Source organism: Bos grunniens, chromosome 24 (assembly GCF_055505025.1).
Source record: "Bos grunniens cultivar Pamir isolate PY7600 chromosome 24, Bosgru_T2T1.0, whole genome shotgun sequence".
NCBI lineage: Eukaryota > Metazoa > Chordata > Mammalia > Artiodactyla > Bovidae > Bos > Bos grunniens.
In genome coordinates this window covers 42,686,823-42,711,718 of record NC_141188.1, presented here as the reverse complement: position 1 = coordinate 42,711,718, position 24,896 = coordinate 42,686,823, and the positions used below count along the sequence as shown (strand labels likewise).

Sequence of the window (24,896 nt, the reverse complement as noted above, 5' to 3'; positions counted from 1 at the left end):
GCACCTGATGGTTATCACGCCCCCACAGCTCCAAGCACAGGGCCGGCCTTACAGCAACCACCCGTGAACGTCACCTTTGTTCACCAAAGCATCACAGCGTCAACTCCAGCCTGCGTGTCATGTCCTGACCACCCTCAGCTGCAGTCTGTGGTCTACTTACCAGTTTTGGGCAATCATCTGTAAGCCAAGTACTTTCTCTCTCCCTGCTAATGCAGGTCACTTGTAGAGGAAAAAACAACTAACTTTAGGTGGTTTTACAGCTTGAGGCAAGCAAGATGAATCTCTTGTTTCGTTGCATGCTCAACTAATAGGCACGCCTCTGAGTTTTTTTTTTTTTAATCTTTGGCCGAGCTGCTTGGCATGTGGGATCTGAGTTCCTGACCAGGGATTGAACCCTGTGATGAAGTGGGGAGTCTTAACCACTGGACCATCAGGAAGTGCCACCTGTCAGTTTCATATTCAAAACTTTAAACCGTTAGTTAAACAAAACCACCTACCGATTTGACCCAGCACTTCACGGATCCAGGAAGGAGAAACAGAAGACTTGCAGGGAGCGGAGTAACCACTGGTGCCTGCGGTGAGGCTGAGCTGAGGGTCCTCGAGGAGCTGCAGCGGCTAGTCCGAGGTCACCGCAGGGGCCCAAGAGGAGTAGGAATGCAGGTCCCATGCCCTTCCTCCCAGCCCTCCAGGTAGCAGGTCTAAGGGGAAGGGCGGGTGTCCTCCAGAGGAGGGCCAGAGCACTGGAAGGTGACGTGGAGTGAGACAGCAGGTGAGTAATCGACACGCTCCATGCCTAGTTGTCTGATGGTAAAGGGCACAGACGTTACAAAGAACATTTTCATGATGATGCTGTCTGCAAACACACACGTATTTCATCATGTAAAGTGTGCAGCCCAGTGACACTAAGCACATGCACGAGGGTGTACAACCATTACGGCCATCCCTCATGACATTTTCATCTTCCAAAGGCAAATTCTGTCCAGGTAAACACCGGCCCCCTCGTCCCACCAGGCTGCATCTCTGGTCTTGACTGTTCAAGACCCCTCCGTGAGTGACACTGTACAGGGTCTGCCCTTCTGTGCCTGGCTTATCTCACTCAGCATGATGTCCTCAAGGTTCATCCATGCTGTCCATTCCCCTGCCAATGGACACTTGGGATGCTTCGTTTTGGCTACTGTGAATAAAGTTGTGAACATTAGTGTACAGCATCTGTTTGTGCCCCAACTTTCAACTTTTAGAGGTGTACACTCAGGACTGGAAATTGCTGGGTCTATGCCTAAATCTTTTGAGAAAGTATCGAAATGTTTTCCATGGTGAAGGAGGCTACATTTTCCTTATCAAAAACACTCAAAAGATTAAGATGTGGAGTTCTGGAAGAATATCATCAGATACGTAATTTACGGTTGCACGAGTAAGTGTAGCAACTCAACTGTCATTCATAAATACAAAATTTTATTTGCACTTCATTAGTGTAGAAGGACCACAATGCTTCTCATATCACAACACTCAAGACACGCCAAGTTATTCAAATACATAATGACTTATTTACCTTGACTAAACAAACAGTGCAGTTTAATAAAAGATATACCAAAGATAAGAGTTCACAAATTCATCATCAGACCAGGAAAAAAAAAAAAGAACACAGTCTAGGCTTAATAGGAATAAGCTTCACCGTCAAGGGGGGAGGTTTTATCATTACAAAGGTATATAGAATGTTTAGGCAAATACGTGTAGGTTCTTTGATATAGTAAAATGCATCTCTTTAAAATTCCTTTAAACAGGATTTGTGTAGGACAGCAGCGTTCTTTTAAAATCTTCTATAGTTTCAAAAACATTTCTTTTATTGAATCTTTGTAGTTCTTAAAAGCACAGAGTGCATTCATCAGGAAACCAAAGGGATTCCCAGGCCTCAGGACCAAGTCAAGTCCCACATTCTAACTAGTCATGTTCTACCATTAATGTGAATAAATAACCTTCAAGACCTTTAAGCAAGCATGGAGCTTGCTTTGTGGGAAACACTCCAATACTTCAAAGATGCTACAGCTGGGAGAAATGTAAATAAAGAAAAAGCATTCAAGGTCGCTTTTCTTCCCCCAAAGTCTTTAGTTTTACAAATTTTCTTTAAAACAGTAAGCAAAGCACCACGTTCTTTCTTCTTATCAGAGTATCCCCATCCTCATAACATAGTTAACAAGGACAACTATATTATGTGTTTCCAGAAACACTGGAACTCTCATTTCTCCTGTTCTTCGTATCAGAAGTACGACGTTCCCCAGTGTACACACACTAGGTATTGGGATGATGAATGAAATATAGTAATTTGGAGGGAAATATGGCATTTATAACCCAAACTTACCCAGGACTGCATATCTGCATATTTACAAGTTAGTGTATAGCTCTGACGTGGATTACAAAGTGCGAGAGGAAACTGTCAAATGATTGTAGTGCAGAATGCGACCTTCCCCCGTCCAGGAATCGCGCCAACTTCGCCTCCAAAGCGGCGAGTCAACAGCATCGCACGTGTGGTCTGGGCGGGGGCAGCTCTGGGGGGATCTCGGGCTCGGGTTGTAACGAGAGGATGCTGTTGGACAGCTCGTTCCTGAGCATGTCCAGGGGCATCTTGGGGATAAAGGAAAAGACAAACGCATTGTAACTCAACAATGTAAAGACTCTGCAGACTATACAGTTACAGAAGACCAAAGTGTTTTTTTATAGGAAACTCGAATCATCAGAGTTCAGTTAGCCATTCAGCCAACACCTTAGAACCAGGTTCAGGGAGCTTCAACCAATACACAAAGGCTGTGCAGCCCATCTCGCACCCTTCAGCAAAGAGAGCAGACAGACCTCATCGACATTTCCTTTCACAGCCCAGTGTGATGGAAACTTAAAAGTATCAAAAAAATGAAAAAACGGTTCTGTGTTCTCAGGGAGCATATCATTACTAAAGGAAGAAGTACCTTCTCTTGGCAGCTATACAGACAGCCATTGTACTAAACGCTTCTGAATTACATTGCATCGAGGCGATTATGTGTAATAATAATATAAAAACACTTAAAGATCTAAGGAATCTCTGGATATAAGCCCAAAGATGCTTGAACAATGTGCTGCTGTCCAATGAGGTCATCTTCCTGGTCTGGCGCCACGAAAGGCCCCACCAGACACAAGAGCCTCGATGGGAGGCAAGACCCTCAGTGTCTGCACCTAACAGGGTCCTTGTGGAAAAACTCGAGCAGGAGAGGAGCGACTGTCAAATAAACAGCCCACAGTCTCCCTTGGGCTTCCCTGGTGGCTCAGTAGTACAGAATCCGCCTGCCAATGCAGGAGACACGGGTTTGATCCCTGGGTTTGGAAGATCCTCTGGAGAAGGAAATGGCAACCCACTCCAGTATCCCATGGACAGAGGAGCCTGTGAGCTATAGTCCATAGGGTCACAAAGAGTCAGACAAGACTGAGCAACTAAAAACCAACCACAAATGGTCACACCCACTCCACCTGTGTGCGAGGCTGAGCGAGGATGGGCAACATGGCCCTGAGGATGTGGTGAGAGACTGCTGCTGTGGGGGGCTGAGTCCTTGGCACGGGTCTGCAACCCCAGGTCTCCAGCCTGACAATCCCTGGGGTTTGCTTTCTACATGAGAGGTTCCCAACCACAAACAGCAAAGGACATGACGAAGCGGTTCCAGGTAACATGCTGTCAGGACACGGATTCTTTTTTTTTTTTTTTACCTTTTTCAGGATGTCATCGACAAGCTTCAGGAAGATCTCGTCTACGTTGAAGTTATCCTTGGCACTCGCTTCACAGAACCGCATCCCGGCTATCTGCTGTGCAAACTGCGAGCAAGCACACATTATTGTTGTGTGCGTGTGTGCATGCGTGCACGCTGGGGGAGGAGGGGACGACACGTGCCTAGTATAAGCACAGGATCCGTAACCGGGAGGGGGAATAGCTCTCGGGCTTTGGGATTCAGACAAGGGCTGGGGCGAAAGGTCTGGAGAGTCCTGTTTATCCTCAGATGTAAAGCTCATTTACATTTGAACTTTAATGCAGGAAAGTGCAGCAATTTCCTACATGATGAGAAACCAGCAAAACAAGCTGTGAGGCGACACCAGGACCCTCAAGTCAAATTACGTGCACAAGCGTCTAAACTGTAGCATATCTGACGTTTAAAAATGTGTCCAAAAAAATAAATGTGAGTGTCATCGATGTCCTGAGGAAGGCAGAGTTAGAATAGGAGAATGTCATGAACGCAATGACATGGGCTAAGAGAAGATCTCTCTGTATAAGACGTCAGGAGGGACAGTAAACAATGCTGTGTATTCTCATGTGTCTTTTCCCCTCCATCTGAAAAATGAATTTAAAGGAGCAGGAAGTGAACCAAAGCAAACAAAGACGAAGGATGTGACTGACTGCATTTTCAGAATTCTGAACCGTAATTTATTAGCAGGGCAAACACACAGGGTGCTCGCTGCATCCATGGGTGTCTCCCCCCACTGCCCACTGCCCACTCTCCTCACCTTTTCACCCTGCTGTCTGCTGATCTCTCTGTCAGTTTCACAGTCCAACTTATTTCCAACTAAGAGAAGCTCCGCGTCTTCGGAAGCGTACTGTGGGATCGCAACAAGAGAAGCTGAATCTCAAAGCCGGGCACGTCACACCCGAGGGAGACACAACCCCAGGCCACACCTCTCGTCCCTCTATCTACTTGCCCCTCTGTCCACTCGCCCCTCCTTCTCTGAGTATCTGCTCTGACCTAGAGGGCTCCTGCTGGGCACTTATGTGGTCACAGGCACGAGGAAGCACGGATGGTCTCATGACTCCTAGGAATCTACCCTGAGGAATGACTCAAAATACAGGCAAAGATTTATACTCAGTTGAAAAGAATCTAAAGATCCCACAAAGTGGGTGAAGAATGAAATAAGGTACATAAAAGAGTGAAGCCATAAAAAACCAGAAAATATGACCTGGAAGAACATGAAGGTGACACAGGAAGCCACCCGTGATAGAATTTTTAGTGAAGTAACCATGACATGAAACGACACGGAGTCCAGACACAATCTGGGTTTTCTGGGTGACAGCTAGACTGTTTCAATTCACTTTTGTGCTTTCACTTGGTTCTCTAAAGTTTCTATACTGACAGGGTACTGTTAATTTTATGATCAGGAAAAGTTAAGCTGCATTTCTAAGTTTTAAAAAAACATGCAGGCACAGTAGACTCTCTCTCTTTAAAAAGGTCAAAGTTGTCTCAAGTAACTCCCTGAACAGGGTCATTCTCACACATGATGGCAGACGGACTTCTACACAGGGTACCCAAGTGGGCGACCTTGGCCAGGTTAACCAGGGAGCTCGGTCTCCTTGCCAGTAACGGGGTGACAGTTAACAGTGCCCCCAAAGGGGTTGGTTAAGGGGAAGAAACGGGAGCACGGCTGCACAGAGGGAGAGGTGAGAGCCGGGTATCAGATGGAGGAGGGCAGGTTCCCCACTGAGGTGCCCTTCACACGGAGGCCACCGCCTCCCGGTAGCTCCATCACTGGGTTCTGAGCTGGCAGCGAGGACGCCCCTGTCTGGGGTCCTCGGGAGCACACCCCATGGCCCCAGCATCCCAAAGTCCAGACCCAACCCTGGTTCTGACCATCTCTGAAACCCTGGCAACCGGGGTCTCCAACTCACTTTAAAGAGACACACATTGAAAATGTGCTTGGTAAGACCTGCAGAGGAACGTTCTCCACCATCATCTAACAGATGGTTTTAATACCATCTGTAAACGAAATCAAATTTATAATATACTAAGTGTGCTCGTTATGCAAAGGAGCTAAACCTCAAATTACTAAATGAGGGGGAAACAACTCTCAAATGTGGCCACTGTCTACACACATCTCACCCTCAACGGCTGTGTCTACAGGCGCATTTTGGCTACTCATTTCTTAGCGGGGGACCCACAGGTTCTATAAACTCAGTTTAATTCTACATAGTCAACTGTGATCCAAAGGATAAAATCTTTAGTTCAAAATGAGGGGGTGAAGGCTGTCTCTAGTTTGGTGACCAAGGCCTTGGCGTGTCCCTGGGCACAGTGGAGAAGGCAGTCCCTGGGAGGCTGTCACTCTGTGGACACACACAAAGCGAGCACTCACATGAACTTTCTGCAGAAATAATAAAACTGGCCCCGCACCTGATCCCACGGAAGCAGCCTGCCCATGTGGGATGACCGTGTGCGGGCTCTGATGTCAGACAGCCCAGGGACCAGAATACCAAGCAGGCTTTCTCATGTGCAATCTGATCCTGAAGACACTCCCTGCACCTGATCCCACGGAAGCAGCCTGCCCATGTGGGATGACCGTGTGTGGGCTCTGATGTCAGACAGCCCAGGGACCAGAATACCAAGCAGGCTTTCTCATGTGCAGGCTGATCCTGAAGACACTCTAGTTCTTCTCTGCCTCACCTGCGATGCAGGACTATGCACCTACTTTGAAAGCTGTCATCTGGATTAAATGACATTCGGGACGGAAAAGCATGCTCCGTGAATGTTTCCCTTCTTCCTGTTGTCACTATTAACACCCACAGCGGAGAGTCCACCTCTGAGAGAGAAACGCCAACACCTACCTTATCGATCATCTTCATCCATTTTGGCAAATCATCGAATGTCTCCTTCTTAGTGATGTCGTAGACTAATATGATCCCCTTGGCACTTCTGTAATAAGCTGAGGTAATGCTGTTGAATCTCTCCTGACCTGCCGTGTCCCTGAGAAAGAGCAGCAAAAGTCAGTCCCCGAACAGGGCGGACAGGGAAGACTTGGCCCAGCCGTGGCAACTCCCCACAGGTCTGTGCACATTCAATATTACTGGGGGCAGCTTCTCTGAGCTAGGTGCGTCCAAACAAAATCTTAAGGAAGCCCCAATTTCTCCCACAACAAGATTCTGAAAAGTAAGTAAATGCCGTGTGTAACAGTGGAAAGGGCAACACCCTATAACTTGGTGGTTATCAATGACAAAATATACGGGTGATATTTAATTTAAACAACTTAAGCCTGGCAATCTCTATTAACCAACCTCAATGGTGAGTATCTTATCTGATTTTGCTTAGAAGACGACCAACAGTCCCCACTAATGAAAAAGGCTGTAGTCTTGTCATTTTCTTAGTCCTTCAAACAGGTAAAGGAGGAAGAGGACCCCACAACTTTGCAAACACGGTCAAGTTGACTACTCTCCAACTGTGACCTTGAAATCTAGAGCTTTATCTCTTCTCCAGGAAAAGCTGATGTTTCCACAGGAAGACATACATGTATTAACAGTGCACACAAGCTGGCCAAGACCCACTTTCTCCACCTAAGAAGCTGAGGAAGTGCATGAGAACTATCACAAATTTACAAATGAGGCTCAAGAGAGCAGGCCTTCTGACCAGCAAAATGATTTCTTTTAAGCTGATCTGTAATTTAGCTTTTACCGAAGAAGCGTAACTCTCAGCACACTCTGGGAGCCCCGTGACACAGGTGGCTTGTGGTGGAGAAAGCGAGGGGCAGTGGGGTACACAGAAAACGAGGTTCTTCCTTGCAAGATGCTCAGACTCTCACAGGACAGTGCCTAAGCTTCCAAAAGGGGGAGACACTGAAACCTCTTCCAAGTGCATTGGATGGGGTGAACTTTGTGGGGCCGTGTCCCTAACACACTTTTGGCAAAGGTGTGATAGTTTACACCTTTGTTCCAGACTAGACTCGCCACCAAATTAGCTCCCCTTAGGGATGTGTCATCATGCCAAACAATGAAGCCTGTTGGCAAATTCATTTTCACATAAGGCAACGCTGCCACTTTGCCCAGGGGATGTAAGGCTCCCCTGTGCTCTTTCTTGGCTGGAAGGCCCAGGGGCTTAGGCTGGTCTGTTTTGTCCACAAGGGCCCAGGGGCCTGGCCTACCACAGGCCCTCCATCTATATGTGCAAAACAAAAGGCTAGTGGGCAAAATGCAGAAAGTGGATGCCAATTCAAGGCAAAATAAACTTTATTTTTTGACTCAAGACTGCCCCCAAATTGGATTCCTGAAGAATTCAGAATTAAATAAAACCAACTTGCAGACACTAAAAGGCACCTTCCAATCAGGTGAGAAAGAACTGACTCAGATACCGTTTCATTCACAGGAGGAATCAGTGAACAAAATTATTCCCGGGACCCTAGGCATTTAGGGGCGTAATTAATACTTTAAAAAAAAAGTATTTTCCTGACTGTGGTTTCTCTTCCCATCACAGTGCTGGCTTGTTCAACTTAGGATTTGATAAAACAGCTCTCACTTACTTCTTTAAAAAGCATAAATAACACATGTTTTTCTACTCTGAAGTCTGTGGTTAGCACATTATAGCTGCACCACAAATTTGAACAGCAACTGGGTTAAGGTCTTCACTGAGCATTTTGGGAATTACGTGCTCTCCTGAGTCTTTATGATAAGCAGTTTTATGGTGGCTTTTAGCGTAAAACAATTTCACATTCGTTTCTCTAAACATTCACTCAGTTAGGATTCAGAAATCAGGGGCTGAAGAACAGAGACATCAGACATAATACAAGCTTTTGGAAAATCATTTTGAGGCTGCTGTGGTAAGAACACTTAACATGAGGTCTGACCTCGGAAGCAGGAACACAGCACCACTACTTACAAGCATGACGCACAGCAGACCCGGGAGAGGCTTTAATAAAACCCAACAATCAGAATCAGGATAGTAACAGGCATTTCTGATATTAAGATTCCGTGGAAAAGCAAACGGCAGCCCACTCCAGTATTCTTACCTGGGAAGTCCCATGGACAGAGAAGCCTGGCGGGCTATAGTCCAGGGGGTTGCAAAGAGTCGGACACAACTGAAGCGACTCAGTAACAACAAACGGTTAGCGTTCAAGACACCAGCGAGGAAACATCAAGGCCAGTCCCTAAACTCCATCTCTCTGTGACCAGTTCTTGACTGTGTGAGGCAGAAAAGCATCTCCACTGAAGAGAATAATCCACATTTCCAAAACATCTAGGTTGCCAAGGCTATGCCTCTCCAAGGCTCCTTTGATCATTTCCCCACTGAATTATCTGCTCTCACAGATGGTCAGAGAACAAGGTAAATAGAATCCGATTCAGTTCAACAAGTATTTATTAGATTCCTACTCTGAGCCAGGACCGCAAAAATTTCACCCCAGTCTCCACGTCTCACACAGCTGGACAGTAATACAATACCAATGCCCCGATCGGGCTTTTATCTATCCAACAAGATGCAGAATCCTCATATTCCCACCTTTATCTAAATGAGTCTTAATTTCCACTGTAATGACCGAGAGCTGACTTCTAGAGATTTGCAGTACATCAGCCAAATCATCATTTATTGTGGGTGGAATATGATATTATTATTATGTCTCTCTCTGCTTTGGGGGCAAATTGAAAACTTCCTGCCATCCTTTCCCCCCAGTTTGGTACTACAACCATGCTTTGAGAAACCATCATTTTTCTGTATTTAATGTATCTGGTGAAATGACACAATTCTTAATTTGCAGAAATCAACGTCAGTGTATGAAAGTTCCACCTCTTCAAGCAGAGAATGAAAGGAAACAAGCTTGATGTCGACACAGGGACTCCAGTGGAAACCAAATTCACCAACAGTGAGCACTGGACCGAACAAGAGACCTTCATGTGGAGCATCTTTTTGAGGGGCGGGGGGGCATGCCATGCAACATGCAGGATCTTAGCTCCCCAACCAGGGATCAAACCCACACCCCCTGCACAGGATGCTCTTTATGGGGGACTTCCACTGGACTGCTATGGAAGCCCCCCATACAGAGCATCTTAATTATGTGTTTGCCTTAAGGCAGGAAGCCAGTTTCTCAGCTTTAAGTCTATCTCAACACAACAGCTGGAAGCCTCTGTGCGTGATTTCCAGGATATGTGCTGCTTCTGCTGCTGTGAGGTCATTCAACTGTGTCTGACTCTTTGTGACCCCATGGACTATAGCCTGCCAGGCTCCTTGTCCATGGGATTTCCCAGGCAAGGATACTGGAGTGGATTGCCATTTCCTTCTTTCCTTCTGCAGGGGATCTTTCTGACCCAGGGATCAAACCCACAACCCAGGGATCGAATCCATGTCTCCCGCACTGGCAGGCGGATTCTTTACCACTGAGTCACCATGTGGATATAAATTCATGAATCTACATTCGGGTTGACATCTTATTTTAGCTATACTTACACCAAGTTCTATATACGCACACGTAGACACACTTTAAGCAGAGATGGGAAAATGGTTCTCTTCCTAACCAAAGATGATCAAGGAACATCCCAAAGATATGAAATACAAAAACACAAAACAAAAAAACAACCCCCGTCACCCCCAATCCTTCAAGTGGGTGAAACAGTCAGCGATGACCCATGGGGACGTTACCTGACACGGCCGGCGGGCGCCCCGCACGGGGGCGCGGGTGGGGATGAGACATGGCACTAACACGGAAGCGCTAGGTGACGATGGAGCCGCCGGTGCGGCAGCAATGAACGCGATGGAAGCGACACACACACGGCGGACAGACAGAGCTGAGGTCGACCTGCGAGAGGAGTTAGTGGCTGAGACGCTGCGGCGTGACTGTGTTAGCGACAAGGGCGACGTGGATACGCGGCGGGGGCTCCCACAGTCCCTCCTCCAGAGGGGCTCCTCCCGGGTCCCCAAGGAAGGTGGCTGAGTGGCCCCCACACGGCTGGGTTAGTCTCTCACACGCTCCTGGGGTGCGGGGAGGGGGCTCTGGGCTCCCCGCATGGGGCACAGAGGGGGCTCAGGGCACGAGCGTGCCACCGAGGACACGCCCGAGGGGGCCTTGCCCAAGATGCGCAGCTCCGGGGAGGGAGCACGCTGGCCTTTCTCTGGACGCTTGCAGAGTAAGTAACTCTGAAAACGTGTAGACGAGCACTGGAGCGACTGTCTCAGTGATGACGGTTTGTCGGATGACATCAAACTAGGGACTAAAGGCTCCAAGCCAGTCACCATGGAAGTATAACACGACCATGTATCTCCACCCCCGTGGCAAGCGGGGCTGAGCTACAGGGGCTCTTTCCTGAATGCTCTCTAGAAGGAAGCTCCGTTCATTTCACCTGAACGAGAGCAGAGGAGAGGAGACGCAGGAGAGACAGACCCGCTCCGACGGTTAATTGTATTAGACGAGCGTGTGGACTGCTGAACACACACGGTGATAACTGGGTGCAGGGCCCCACTTACCAGATCTGTAGCCTAATTTTCTTTCCTCTTAGCTCTACGGTTTTGATCTTAAAGTCAACACCTGTAAATAAAACGGACGAAGATGAAGCAAAAACAAGGCAATCTGTCAGAAGAGCAGTACTATTTGTATGCCATTGTTGGAAAAACCAAAAAACTGACCACACTGAATCCCAAAAGGAGAGAGAAGAAATCCGCAGGTCCCCGAGACGACCACCACTCTGTGCTTCTCCACACAACGAGCAGCGTATGTTAGGTTCTACCCGGAACTGGAGATGAAGCACTTGCTATTCATAATAGAGTTTACTACTACTAGAGACGCAGCTTAAAATCCACTTAAAAATCACAATGAATCATTACACAAACAATGGCTTTATACACATGCTATCTTGGGGGGAAATTCTTACGTGGAGCACTCAATCTTGATTTCAAACAGCCATAGTCTGAATTAAGAAATTATCGTAATAAATTCTTTAGCATTCACAAAAGTGACTTTATTATATTGCCAGTAGTATGGAAGAGGAATTCTTTTTGAAAAATTTTACTCATACAAATTAATTTCATTTTTTAAATTACTTTAATAGTAGCAAGCAAACCATGACAAATCCCCATCCATCTCTAGTTCAGCCTTCAAGGCTTCAGATAATTTTTTAAAGCAAAGTTTCACCTGTGGATATTTCCTTATCTATTTGTCAGTTACAGAAAACTTCAATACTTTTTTAATACAAATGTCACAATATTTGTGAAAAAATATAAAACAGTATTTTTTACACAATTCTCACAACTAAGAAAAAAAATAACCAGCTAAAAAAAATAACACCAGCTAAACGTGGGAAGTGGAAACCTAATCTCTATGGGAACAATTAATATTTTCTGGCTGCTTTATGGATCCAGGGTCCCGATGCTGTGAGGTGGAGGATGGAGGGGGCACGACATAGCTCTTCAAAGTCAGATGATGTTCCTGAGGTGACGGGCAAGGCGTGTGACTGACGTTTATAATTAGCAACATGCTGCAGACATCAATGCAACCAGAAGATGTGTTTACAAGCCTGGGTGGGACTGAGGTCTGCATAACAGAGAAACGTGGCAGGAATATACAAGTCACGGCTGGAGAAGAGGCCACAGCACCTGCTTCTTACTCTCTCCCCCAGCCCTGATCTCAAAGCTCATGCACATGTTGGGGAAGCCAATTTCACTTTCAGTTCTGGAACAGCTTTGCTTTTCCGAGTCAGATGACTCTCAGACAGCCTTGGAACAGGAAGCATGTCTGTACACGACCAACATCCTCAAGCAGAGACCAAGCGGAATCCTTTGTGATTCAATCACAGGGAAGGGCAGAGCCTAACACGATACTCTTCGAGGCACAGAAACCAGCCTGCACCTATGTGCTATGCTCTGATTTTGAAAAGGCACAACTCAGACAAAACCCCTTCTTCCTGCTATCAGCGTAAAGCTAGGGCCTCACCACGTGATTTACAAATCTAACTCACACTGCACCACGGCCACTCTTGTGGTTCACTTTTGTTTCTAGTCTGTTTTTTTAGTTTCACTTAAGGGAGCTGCCACTTTCGTTAGGACTTGTTCCAGCGGCTGCCACATCTTACTGAAAAGAACTAGCAGATACTTCTCTTGTGAGCTCTGCTTCAAGTTAACTACAAGAATCTCTAGAAACAGCACAAATAACTTTTGTTTTGATTAGGCTGTTTTCTCTGCTAAGAACCGCTCTCAGTCTGATCATGTCAAGTCTTTTTTCTTCAACCAACTTAAACAACTTCCTGACTTTAGCATTCCTGCACTACAGCTATTTTGTAATCACAAAGTTTAATGAATAAAGACAAAGGAAAGGGTATTAATAGTCAAAAGTATGAATAAGTGGTAATGTTATCGTGTGATTATAAATACACTGTTAAACAAAGATGAACGAACAGCAAACAGGATGAAGAACGTGTTTAGCCCAAACTACTTAGTTTTATTGAATAGGTTAAAGACATCAACAACAAGAGAAAAATATCCAGTGGCTAAATCTAAAATTCCACAAAAGGAAACAGCTCATTAAAACAGTGCTTGCTCTTAAACGAAATCTCTTTTACCATATAGTAAGAGCCACTAGGTTAGCTGGTGATGGCTGGAAACTTACTCCAACCTATGGCTTGGAAACAAATCCTAACATCAAAGTATACTATTACACGTTTTTAAAAAGCTTTTTTACATCAGGTAAAAAGTATCTCTTAGTGTCCATTGTTAACATTTGCAGGTCACAGAAATTATAATGATCCTGAATAAAAGGTAGCAAGTCACCAACCGCCTCAAGGAGGGGATTAGTTTCGGGAAAAGTCAGCACAGAGTCTCCTGACTGAGCAGGGGGGGGCCAGGATCAATGTTTATAAACAGATAAGGGACAAAAAAAGTGGCAGCTCTTATTGAAAACCCATTTCCTACAGTGTCCTGACCATCCTAGGAAGCAAGCAGCTAGTACTAGTCAGGTGGTGGAGACAGTCCTGCCTGAAGACCTGAGGCATCCAGACCTAAACCGACAGGTACCTGGTCAAACGCCCTCTCTGCTCTCCTCTCCTGGAGAACCTCCCCATCTGCCCAAAAGCCTTTTCAGGTCCAGGGGTTCCCTTCTGTGCCTCCTGACGACTCACCTTCCCCCTCCCTCCAGCCCTGCCCGTCCAGCCCTGACCCGTGGCTCCGCTGGTCTCCCCCAGGTGACAGGAACAGGTGCCTTCTCAGGACAGTCACCTCTGGCCTCCGGAGCCAAGAAGGCTGCCTGGCACAGGGCAGCGGTCCAGTAAATCTGATGGAGACCGGCCCCTCTTCTCCATCAAACGCTGGGTGTGTACGGAGAAAGGGCGACTAAAGAGGAGGAAATTGGAGGTAACTCAGGACTGATGAGGAAACAAGCACACGCATATTTAAATCGTAGGAAGGAAGTACAGGTGCTCTGTCGTGAGCCCATCTGGCTGGCAGAGCAGCAGGATTCAGGGTGCCTGGAACACATGCATCACCCTGGAACCCGAGCATTTAATTTCTCCTACAATCCCAGCTTGCGGTTGTTGAGTCCCTAAGTTGTGTCTGACTCTTTTGCAATCCCATGGACTGTAGCCCACCAGGCTCTTCTGTCCATGGGATTTCCCAGGCGAGAATACCGGAATGGGTTGCCAGTTCCTCCTCAAGGGGATCTTCCTGACCCAGGGATTGAACCCATGTCTCCTGAATCAGCAGGTGGATTCTTTACCACTGAGCCACCAGGGGAGCCCTTACAACCCGTTACTGGTGGACCATCCTTAGAGGAGGGTCAGTCTTCACATGCCCAGGTCCTCTCCATTACACACGCCACTCCCGTCCCCCAGGGGATTATTACAGTAACCGTTCACTCAGTCACTGAGACTGGAAGTGATCCACTAAGGGAACGTCCTGCTGGGTGACAGGGGTCTAAGTCTTCTTAAACATATTTCCATCAGGAAGGACACAGGTCACAGGCTGTAATCCCTCTGTTGTATAGACACAACTATTCAAGTCTTTCTTGATCTTAATTCCCTTTAATAATGATAACAGTGTCTATCAGATGCCCTGAGCCTGACGTGCAACATGAGGGCTCCTTCAGAAGCCCAGCAAGCTGGGTGCTACCCTCACAGAACAGAGGAGAGACCAAGGTCAGATCACTTCTGCTAGCTGAGCGGCAGAACCTGGGTTCAAATTAATTAACACTGTTCACAACCAAAGGCTGTTATAAAAGTCAAGCATGTGGAAACAGGGAAAAGTGTGAAACCTTCTGCAAGTGGCCCAGGGTCACCATAACCAAGCTCTTCAAGAACAGAGCTTCACCTGGTCCTGTCACCGCTGTACTCATGTTTCATAAATCTCAGCAAGAGAATAAAGAAGTGTCATCCTCAGTGCTGATAAGATTTCGAGGCTCCCTGGCAGGCAAAACATAACCAAAAGAACATTACCATGTTACTTTTTGCTGAGGCATAAAAAGTCAGAGGATGAGATGGCTGGATGGCATTACCGACTCGATGGACGTGAGTCTGAGTGAACTCCGGGAGTTGGTGAGGGACAGGGAGGCCTGGCGTGCTGCGATTCATGGGGTCACAAAGAGTCGGACACGACTGAGCGACTGAACCGAACTAGTCATAAAAATGAAAATAGCAAAAATAAACAGAAGTTTCTTTCTTCACATCCCCTTCCAGCACAAACTTTAATAAAAGCAGAACTGACCAGTGGCCCATGCCTGGGATAGAGCTGAGTATTCGTCCCCCCGCACCACCCCGCCCCCCACAACAAGGACTTGGAGTTGGTGTGAGAGTATGATTTTAGTTGACTTCAGTTCAGATACTGCAGTCCATGGGGTTCCAAAAGAGTCGGACGCCACTCAGCAAAGAACCAACAACAAAACAGGTTCTGGAGGCTGTAGGATTTCACACTTTGAAGTCAAGTCTCAGTTCAAGCAGTGGTGACAATTATTAACTGTTGCTGCCGATTTATAACAACTATCTTGAGATCACAGGCTGGCCTTTCTCCCAAGGACATATATCTTTCACAGTGTCACCCCATCCTGGATGTAATCTTTCCCCTGATGGAGGCTTCCCTGCATTTCCACTGAGTTGACAGTGAGAAAGTAAACTAAGAAATGTGCCAAGGTCACGGTCACCCAGATGGAGGAACATTTACTATCAGAAAGTGGTCTCTTGACCGTGAGGCCAGCCTTCCACCTGACCACTGTCTTTTGGGGGAGAGCACAGACGCATTCCCCCAGCAGCGCACCCTACAAAGGGCAGGCAAGGCAGACCATCCTCCCGCATTGCCCCGGAGGGGCCCCAAACCACAGTTTAATACCATGGGGCTTCTCCTACTTAAGCCGAGCTATGAGAACTCAACGGACCGAAGTAATGTAACTGTAAAACTTGGATCGCCTCAGAAGCAGGTGCTACTAGAATAGTTTAAATGATTGCATGTCATTAAACAATGCTTGCAGGCCTGAGGATATCAGCGTCTGCCCTGAGTCTAACAAGACCTGCCTCCCCAGTCCAGACTGGGCGGTCTGTATCTCTGCAAACAAAGACCATCTGCGTCCCTCACCTGCATACACACAGGAGATGGCCCTGCACCCGGCTGGAACAGACATGCCGCACACGAACTTCACAGGCGAGGCGGGGGGGTGGCGGGGGGAGCCGAGGTCACGGAGCACGTGGGCCCCGATTTTCGTCAGGGCGTCTCCACCACTTGCCTCCCCTTCTGCAGGGACCAGCCAGGCAGGCAGGTGGGCTTCCAGCCCCACGAACAGCCAGTGGGATGGAGTCTCACACAAATACACACCGCCCCTCAGAAAACACTTGCTGAATGGTGTACAAAGCTATGTTTTCTTTGCAGATTCAAACAAATGCTTAATTAGAACGCTGCTCCTGGCACGTGAGGCTGGAGAAAGCTCTGGCCCTACCAGCAGTCTAAGGAACTCAGGCTGCCTTCTGAAGGCCGTCCCTGCACCCCCACAGCTGTAGGGGAGGCAGACTTGAAGGTTCTGGGTCCCTCTCATCCTACAGAGGCAGACCTTTCTTCTCCAGGAGGAGCTCCATGGTGAAATAAAGGCCAAATGCACGTAAGCCAGGTCTTTAAATAGATTATCAGCCCCAACAACCTGATCGCCAACTCTCCACACTTTCTGGGAAAGACAGCTACTTTATTCCACAAATGCGTTCTGCATAAGTCTATCAGCGTGCTCTGAGTTCATTAAATAAGCCAAACCGCACAACACACAGCACAGGCTGGCATAAAAACTGGCGCTCCTCGCTCACTCCCGTCTCCCTGAGTCATCCTGTTACATCAGCCCGGCAGGGGAGGGGCTGACGCTGGAAGGTCTGGGCTTTGGAGTGGGAATTCGGGACAATTCTCCCTAATTCCCTTGTAAGTGAAATAGTCGAGCAGCTCAGCCATTGCTTCAAAGACTGCCCAGGATCACAGAAGAGCAACACAAAACGCACAGCTCAGAATTTTAATCCAGTATGAAATGTTCATTCTGGGTTTCGAACAAAAATCTCTGACCTAAATTTCCAGAATAAAGTACAAGCGATTTCCCTTGCCAGTGGTTCCACTCACCATGTGTAGGCAAAGCAGAGTAGACCCTAATGGTGGGATCTCCTGCCTCCTGCCCGCTAACGTTCAAGGTCAACCCACAGACAGCCACTCCTGCATGGGATTTACAGCCACCTGCACCTCGGACCCGTTGGTTCTGTTTCTGGCTCTACTACTACGGGGCCGGATGACTCAGTCACCTGCACCACCAGGCTTCCCTGCCTTGGGAACAGTGAACACAGGGCCTGAAGGGATGGGCTAGAGAACTGAGACCCCGGCACGCGACTGAGTACAAACAGGGCTCCACCGAGCACTCTCATCAGGGCCAGGCTGTGAGGTTAAGTTATTGCTGCAAAACGAGAAAAACGTTGACAGGGTCATGAGGACCTCAAACTGAGTTCAAAGAACTTTTAAATTCTGATATTCTGATATTTTAAATTCTTTCCTATTTTGGGGGTCTACCTCATGTTATCTTTGTTTGTTGTTTTTTGAAAAGTTGGTGACAGTGGATTGTTAAAAAAATGTCCTTACGTGGCAAAATAATAAAAGAATTGGCAATCCTCTGTTGGCCTCTGGCATTCTGGAAGAAACTTCACTGTTCAGGAAACTGATACTCTGGTCCAAATGGTCTTACCCCTCCTTTTCCTGTATTTAAATGTATTTTAGTAAATATTTTAAAAGTTTCAGATAGTTGAATGATTAAATATTTAGAAATGAGCCTTTTAAACCTTTTCCTCCCAGAGGAAAGTGACAAATAATGGGGGCACAGTTACAGAGAATCAGTTTCAGTGCTACCATTGATGGCACCACTCTCCACCCTCACAGGGCTGTCGTGGGGCCAAATTAGATAAGCAGGAAAGAGTTTCATCCATATTTTCAGAGTAAAGTGAACTTAAATCCCAAAGTAAGCTAAGGAACAGACAGACAGAAGGAACTCACTTGCAGCCCTGGCCCTGACCACTCACTCACCGCTGGGCCACTGTGGGCGAGCTGTCTACCCTTTGGGACTCTGCTTCCTCATCTATAAAATGGGGAAACTTTCAGGATTGTTGTGAGGTTTAGAAAGAGTGTATTTTTGCTAGTACAATGTATGTGCTCAAGAAACTGTAGCTGCCACTAACAGAATGTAACTGTTTACACACAAAGACAAAATAAATTACTTATCCAAAGTCACAGACTAGTTCATGGAAAAGCTAAAATCAAGAGCCTAGGTTTTTTAGAGTGCTTTTCTAGAAATGTAAGTTGCTGGGAGTGGGGTAAGGGGTGCTGCCTGGTAAAAACATTTTGATCCAAACAAAATTAACAGCGAGCTTCCAACAGTTATATAAGAAACACAGGTCGACATGGTATTTAGAGACTTGTGAATTTCTACAGCCAACCAGTTTTTTTTTTTTCTCCTGTTTCTCAAACTTCGAAAAGCTTTATCTGACAAACCATGCTAGCCACATCAGACTAACTCAATTCCATGAATATGAAATCCCATTTGAAAGTAATATTGCACCTGGACAATTTTCACTAAATAGGTCAATTATTAAAAGTCTTTTCAGTTTCATACCCTGGTGAGTTCTGTGTGTCTTTTAAACCAAAACAACTTCTGGTTTGATCAGTAATACGACAACAACAAAACCAACATTTTGTTCAGTTGTAATTTGATAAAATAGGCTTATTATCTCAAATCCCTCAGGGTTTCTGCTATGCTTCTTTACAGAAAGTCCGGTGAGCCTGCCTGGCTTTATCAAATGCTCACTGGAGGGGCTACTTCCAGTCTGAGGTCGGCTGGGGGCATCACCTGAGTGACCCTCCTGGGTCAGCAGCACCTGCACAAGGCGGGTGGTCTTTTCCAGACTCTGCAGTTGAACAGGGTGAGGCCGGCGGAACAGGATCTGTGCGGAGTCTGTGGAGATGAGACTCAACAGTGCGCCCAGAAGGACCCTGTGAGCCACCTGCTCAGGTGGGGGCATTCAGGTGAGGCAACGTCAGCTACACCTCACCCAGTGCCGCACGTTCACTTGCTTTTCTAAGGAACTCAAGGAATGAACTTATCTCTACAACATTCCAGCGTGGAGGAAGGCCTTGACCAGCCCCCACTCCACCCAGACTAGGGGGCTTTCCCTGCGCTCCCCAGATGGTCTGCACACATCTCCACGTTGCCCTAGTCGCCCTTGGGCATCCCCAGGACCCCTCTTCCCCACCCCTCAATCTGGACAGAGACTGTCCTCCTCACCACTGAGGCCCCCATGGGTACCACAGCGCCCGCGCACAGTAGGTGCTCGATAAGTGATCTGATCCGTGGGAGGGAAACGCGACTCAGAGGCAGAGATAGAAGGGGGTTTAGTTGACTTTCTCAAAGTGTTCTCACAGTCTGGGTCAGACCAGAAGTCATCATCCTTTTCTGAACTTCCCACAAATAAACACTTATCAAGCCAAGGACTATAGGCTCTGTATGGAGGAAACAAAAACAAGTGAGATAAAGTCAAAGGGCACAAGGGACCCCAGCGGCAGGGGTGTGGGGAGGCGTGTATACATGTGCATTTATGTTTGTTTGTTACGGGGACAAAGAAACTGACTGCCTGGGCCCCTCCTAATTCCCAAGTGCCCGAAGAAACTGCCTCCCTGCCAGGGCCGTACCCAGGGCACTTTATGGCTCCAGCTGATACAGAAGGCCCACCCTCCATGCTTCATGGCAGCCCAGGACTTAAAGCATTCACCCAAAGTCCCCTAATGATGTGGGGGTGCTGCTGCACATGGCCCCAGCTTAGGAAACCCCTCCCCACCTCCCCTCTGCCCTGCTTTACAGCACATCTTCACCCTCCATCTCACTCTCCATCCACCAAACCCTATTATCCACCCAGAAGGCCTGTGCTGGTTTCCTCTACATCACATAGTACAACTGTGTTATTCTTCATTTTTGTATATTTTTAAGTATTGAGCCATAAAAGATGGATAATTCTGAATTACTTTTAGTTCTATTTTACTTATGCCAGGTACTAAAATTAACAGCACAAACCCTCTTTTGATGGTTGAATAACTTCACGTACTTTATATGATCCAAAAGTGGATATTTGAAACAGGTCTAAGCTACACTACTGAACTTTAATCTCATGGTTTCAAGGCCAAGATCTTAACAACAAACGGTACAGAGAGCACAAATACATCCAAAATGGTCTATTATTAAAAAGTATGAAAGGAAACAAGTTCTCACAAACAAAATGACAACATGAGAAGTGTAAGATTAATCTTTCAATAAGCCATTTCAAATGGAGGGGTCTTCTGTAACAGGACAACAAGGCCAATTAATCTCCAAATTGTATCACCTTGGAACTATCTAAACACACAAGTGGTGTGTGGAATGAATGTTTCAGTTCTGAATTTCATGTTTATATACTATGTATTATTTCTTGGACCTCCCCGAGGGGAATCCTCCCCCCCACCTACCCATTACTGAAGGTGACTGATCTTCCCCTCAAACAACTATCTCATCTGCGCGGTTCCCCTATCTTTGACAGCTTTTAAGGGGTTTTCCAGAGAAACTACTGTTACACAGTGCCCAGACAGACCTCAAAGCCAAGGCCTATACATGTGACTCCATCAGAAAACTTCCCTGCAGTTTCAATTTTACATTTTGAGGACAGGCCACTTCCAGGCCCAGGGGGTTCCTGTAGTTACCTGGCTGCCCCCTTCACCCACCTGGCAGTGCGGGGGGCGGGGCAGGGGGGTTGCCCTTCCCACTTGCGGGTCCCCTAGGTTATTTGAAGTCACAGAAAAACACAGCTGAAGTCCTTCTGCCCACATTTATAGTTAAAAGACGAAACTTCTTAGTCTTACTCCGAATATTAACCACAGACTCTCCTCCACAAGGGATTTAAAATTCCCATTATTTCAGCACAACATAAAATTGAGTTCAAAATTAGAAAAACAAGTCGCGCGGACAGTGGAAAGGCCCCTCCTCCTAGGAAGGCAAAACTAAGGCATCAAAATTCTCCAGAGGGGACCACTCCGGCCATCCAGCCAGGGCACAAGCTCGTGTCCACCACGCTGCCCGCCTGCCCCCGCTCCTCTTCCTGATGAGTTGGGCGGGGGGGGGGGGGGGGCGGGTGCTCCCGTGGAGACATGCTCACACCGTCCCCGGCCGGACGGGCCCCGTGCATCCCCGGCCTCGAGACGGCCAGGGCGGGGGCTCCGTCGGTCCGGGGATGCAGGGGCCCCCCGGGGCCGCCCCCGGCCCGCCTTACCCACGGTGGACTTGCAGGCCTCGCAGAAAGTGTCGTCGGTGAAGCGCTCCATCAGGCTGGTCTTGCCCACGCCGCGGGAGCCGATGATGATGACCTGCAGCTTGAAGTCGGCCGGCCTGGGGGGCTGCTTGCGCCGGCGGGCCTGGCCGCCCGACAGCGCCGGGGAGCCCGCGCCCAACCCGCCGCCGCCCGCGGGCCGCCTGTGCAGCGCGGCGCCCGGATCCATGCACGCATGCGGCCCCCCGAGCCCCCGCGCCCCCTCGGCCTCCGCCAAGCGCCGCGGCTCGGCCCCGGGCTGGGCGAGCGCGCGCTCGAGCGGCCCCAGCGGGCCGTGGGCTCCGCGCTGCAGCTGCGCCGCCGGCCGGCCCCCAGCGTCCGCCCCGCCGCCGCCGCCGCCCCTACCGCTGCCGCCGCCGCCGCCGCCGCCGGGGGAGGAGGAAGGGAAGCAGCTACTCCGCAGCAGCGGCAGCAGCATCCCGGGCGAGGCGGCGCGACGGCGCAGGCGCAGGTGGGCGGGCGGCGGGGCGGGGCGGAGACCCCCGCGCGCGCCCCCTGCCGGTCGGAGGACCGCCCGCGCGCGCCTCCCGCTGCCTGCTCGCGCTCCCTGCTTGGCCTCCGCTGCCTTCTGGCCCCCTTGCCTTTCTTTCTGCGACTTTCACCTTCTGCTTCCCCTCCATCCGCATCCCCTCTTTTCCTTCTTCCCTCCTCCTGTCTCTGCTGTCATTGAGCGCAGCCCACAAACACTAGGCCCGTGCGATAGCCGTCTCCCCCAAACCTGTTGCATGCACTCTGAGATAGTCCCCCTCCCCACCCTGCCCCACATCACCGCTGCAAACTCGCACTGACCGTCCCCGACCGGCCCCCGCGTCGACCCCCGCCCCCTTGGGGGGTGTCCCCTGCACCCCCGCCCCGGCTCAGGCCCGGACCCACCCACCCCTCTTGGAAGGCAGACTGACCACGTCTGATATTTTCCATAGGAAACTCGCCGAAATCAGTTATTTTTAGTCCTGATTTCTGCCTAATGCAAAGTGCATACGTTTTCAGTCCGTTTAACTCGTAAATAAAATAAATAGGCTACTCCTTTGGGGAAGCCCGTGAGTTCAAACAGTAGTAAGGAACTCCAAGACTGACACTCCAGAAGTTTAGGGACTCTGAGCTCGGGCTGTGTGTTTGGCCACTTCTGTTTGGAAGGATTTAAGGATTCAGAAAATCACTGCTCTGATCCCTCGCCAGGGATCTGTTTAGCAAATTCCTCAGCGTGAACTTGAGCACCTCAGAACACAGGGTTCTAAACATGATAGGAGCTGGCACATTCGCCCAGCATGATCGTGTAACTCACCAAATTTCAGCTTTATTTAGAACTAGGTTTAGTACCAGCTTAGTCCATGTGGGTATTACTCTACTAACCTGATTTGTGAAAGTGCAGCATTGCCCACAGGGTAAACTGGAAGCTCACACGTATGAGAGAATTCTTAGCTCTCCAAAAGCAATCACAATAGAAGTCTTTTCGGTATTCTTGCCACGATAATCCCATGGACAGAGGAGCCTGACAGGCCACAGTCCATGGGGTCACAAAGAGTCTGACAGGCTGAGCAAACTAACATACTTTCACTTAGGATGTTTAAAATATGACCAGATCTGTTATTTTAAGCATGGCTCCATCACCTAACAGTCAATGAGCCTTTCTGAGCTGTAGATTTCTCTCCCCTTCTGTAGGAATGAGAGTGACTCCTCTTAGTATTCAGCCTTGTCAGGAAAACACCTGCTGACAACCTATGCAGCGTTTGTTACAAACAGTAACTTACTCCACTAATGTAAGGAATTAAAGAACCTGGTTTACTCAAGGCTTTCTAGAGATATTCCAGTTTTGCAAAGCAAGACACATCTGCAGAGGTAATCTCAAGATTTTTACTTTGGTCTATCCTGATTTGTAGCACTTCCTGTCCCAATAGGCAACATTTTGTGGTGTGGGTTGTGTAGCCAAAGACCCTCTTGCCTGTAATATAGTATCTTCCTCACGAAGCAACTCTGTAATATGTCCTCCACTGGGATAGTTAATGGGTTAAGTGGCAGGGAGTTGGGTAGCCCGCCCAGAGGGCCTAGATAAAATCCTTAGTGTTGCTTTGCACTATCTGTTATTACATAATGTTCCAGCCAGTAGAACCAGATACATAGTACAATTCAGTAGCTGTTTGTAAAAGAATGAAGGACATTTCCTATTGATATAATTAGCGGGCTCTGTAGGCTGTCCTAAATGCAGATTGTGAAATAAAGGGGATACCCTGCCCACCTGCTTTTCCCCTGGAAATTCCTCCCTATCATTTTATAAGATCCCCCTTCCTTCACTACCAGTTTAGCGCCATCATCACCACCTAAGACCAGAGAAGCTATAACTTTGACAAAGGACCAGAACTGGAAGGGCATAGAAAGTGGGTCACCAATCCCCAAAAGACAGGCAAAGAAGAGAAGCCGAAGAACCTGGGGAAGGCGGGGACAGGAGGACTCGAGATAGTGGGTCCTGGAAACGCAGGGAGCACTGTGGTTTACGAAGGTAGGACTGATCACGAGAGTCCAATCCTGCAGACCAGCCGTGTCACATTAGTACAGTCATGCCGCGACTTTTGTGGCATTGAGGTACCGTGAAAATGATTGTGCAGATTCAAACAGTTTGAAATGATCTTCATAATGAATGCGAAAATTAGGATTGTTCCACGACCTTCACACATTTTTTCTTGGGATATGAAAAACATCATCAGTTATCAGTATAAAGAAATGAAAGAAATAATAAAACTAGTGTTATTTAGGACAGTGTCATTGAACACATCAGAAATGTTGATAAAGTGCTTTGTGTCTTTGTAGAAACCTTATCAAGAATAGCTTGAACAGTGCTCATCTTCTTGTCATGAGACTCAGGATAAGCCGTGGACATCTTTCCATGGTGTGGTGAATTGTTGCAATCCTTCCAAAGCTTGGATCAGCTTCCAGTATTTTGTTCTTTGCATGCTCAATGTTATGAATTATCTCCAACAGTTCATTAAATGTTACATTTTTTTGCTGGCGTTACTTCCTCTGGGATGGCTTCATCTTTTTCATCACAACCATTTTCCTCTGTTGTGTCAATAAACCAGTCTTCCCTGAGCTCCTCTGTCAGCGTGTCTGAAACTTCTCGAAAGGCGGCAGGGTCACTCATCCCAGAGTCAGCTGTTTCTTTTTAGATTTATTTTATTAAAGTAAAGTTGATTTACAATGTTGTGGTAACTTCTGCTGCACAGCAAGATGACTCAGTTACACATGTATTACATTCCTTTTCATATTCTTTTCCATAATGGTTTATCACAAGATATTGGGGTTCCCTATGCTGTGCAGTAGGCCCTTGGTGTTTATC

At 47.8% G+C, this 24,896-nt stretch overlaps 1 protein-coding gene across 3 annotated transcripts; it reads right to left on the bottom strand.

The window, feature by feature from the left end:
• Window positions 1–1,430: 1,430 nt before the first annotated feature.
• Window positions 1,431–22,696, bottom strand: RAB12 (RAB12, member RAS oncogene family). Of its 3 annotated transcripts, XR_015153945.1 has the most exons (7): window positions 21,512–22,014; window positions 11,211–11,271; window positions 10,389–10,545; window positions 6,599–6,737; window positions 4,516–4,605; window positions 3,727–3,831; window positions 1,431–2,619 (listed from the first exon to the last, which is right to left on the bottom strand). XR_015153945.1 is itself a non-coding variant. In XM_086373142.1 (6 exons), the coding sequence occupies exons 1-6, from the start codon at window positions 22,484–22,486 to the stop codon at window positions 2,506–2,508; spliced, it is 528 nt and encodes a 175-aa protein (XP_086229268.1). In that variant the 5' UTR covers window positions 22,487–22,696; the 3' UTR covers window positions 1,431–2,505. The 3 variants fall into 3 exon arrangements, 2 of the variants coding, with proteins under 2 accessions (XP_086229268.1, XP_086229267.1); XM_086373142.1 differs by lacking the exons at window positions 10,389–10,545; window positions 21,512–22,014 and adding an exon at window positions 22,468–22,696; XM_086373141.1 differs by lacking the exon at window positions 10,389–10,545 and having other exon boundaries at window positions 21,512–22,001.
• Window positions 22,697–24,896: the final 2,200 nt, after the last annotated feature.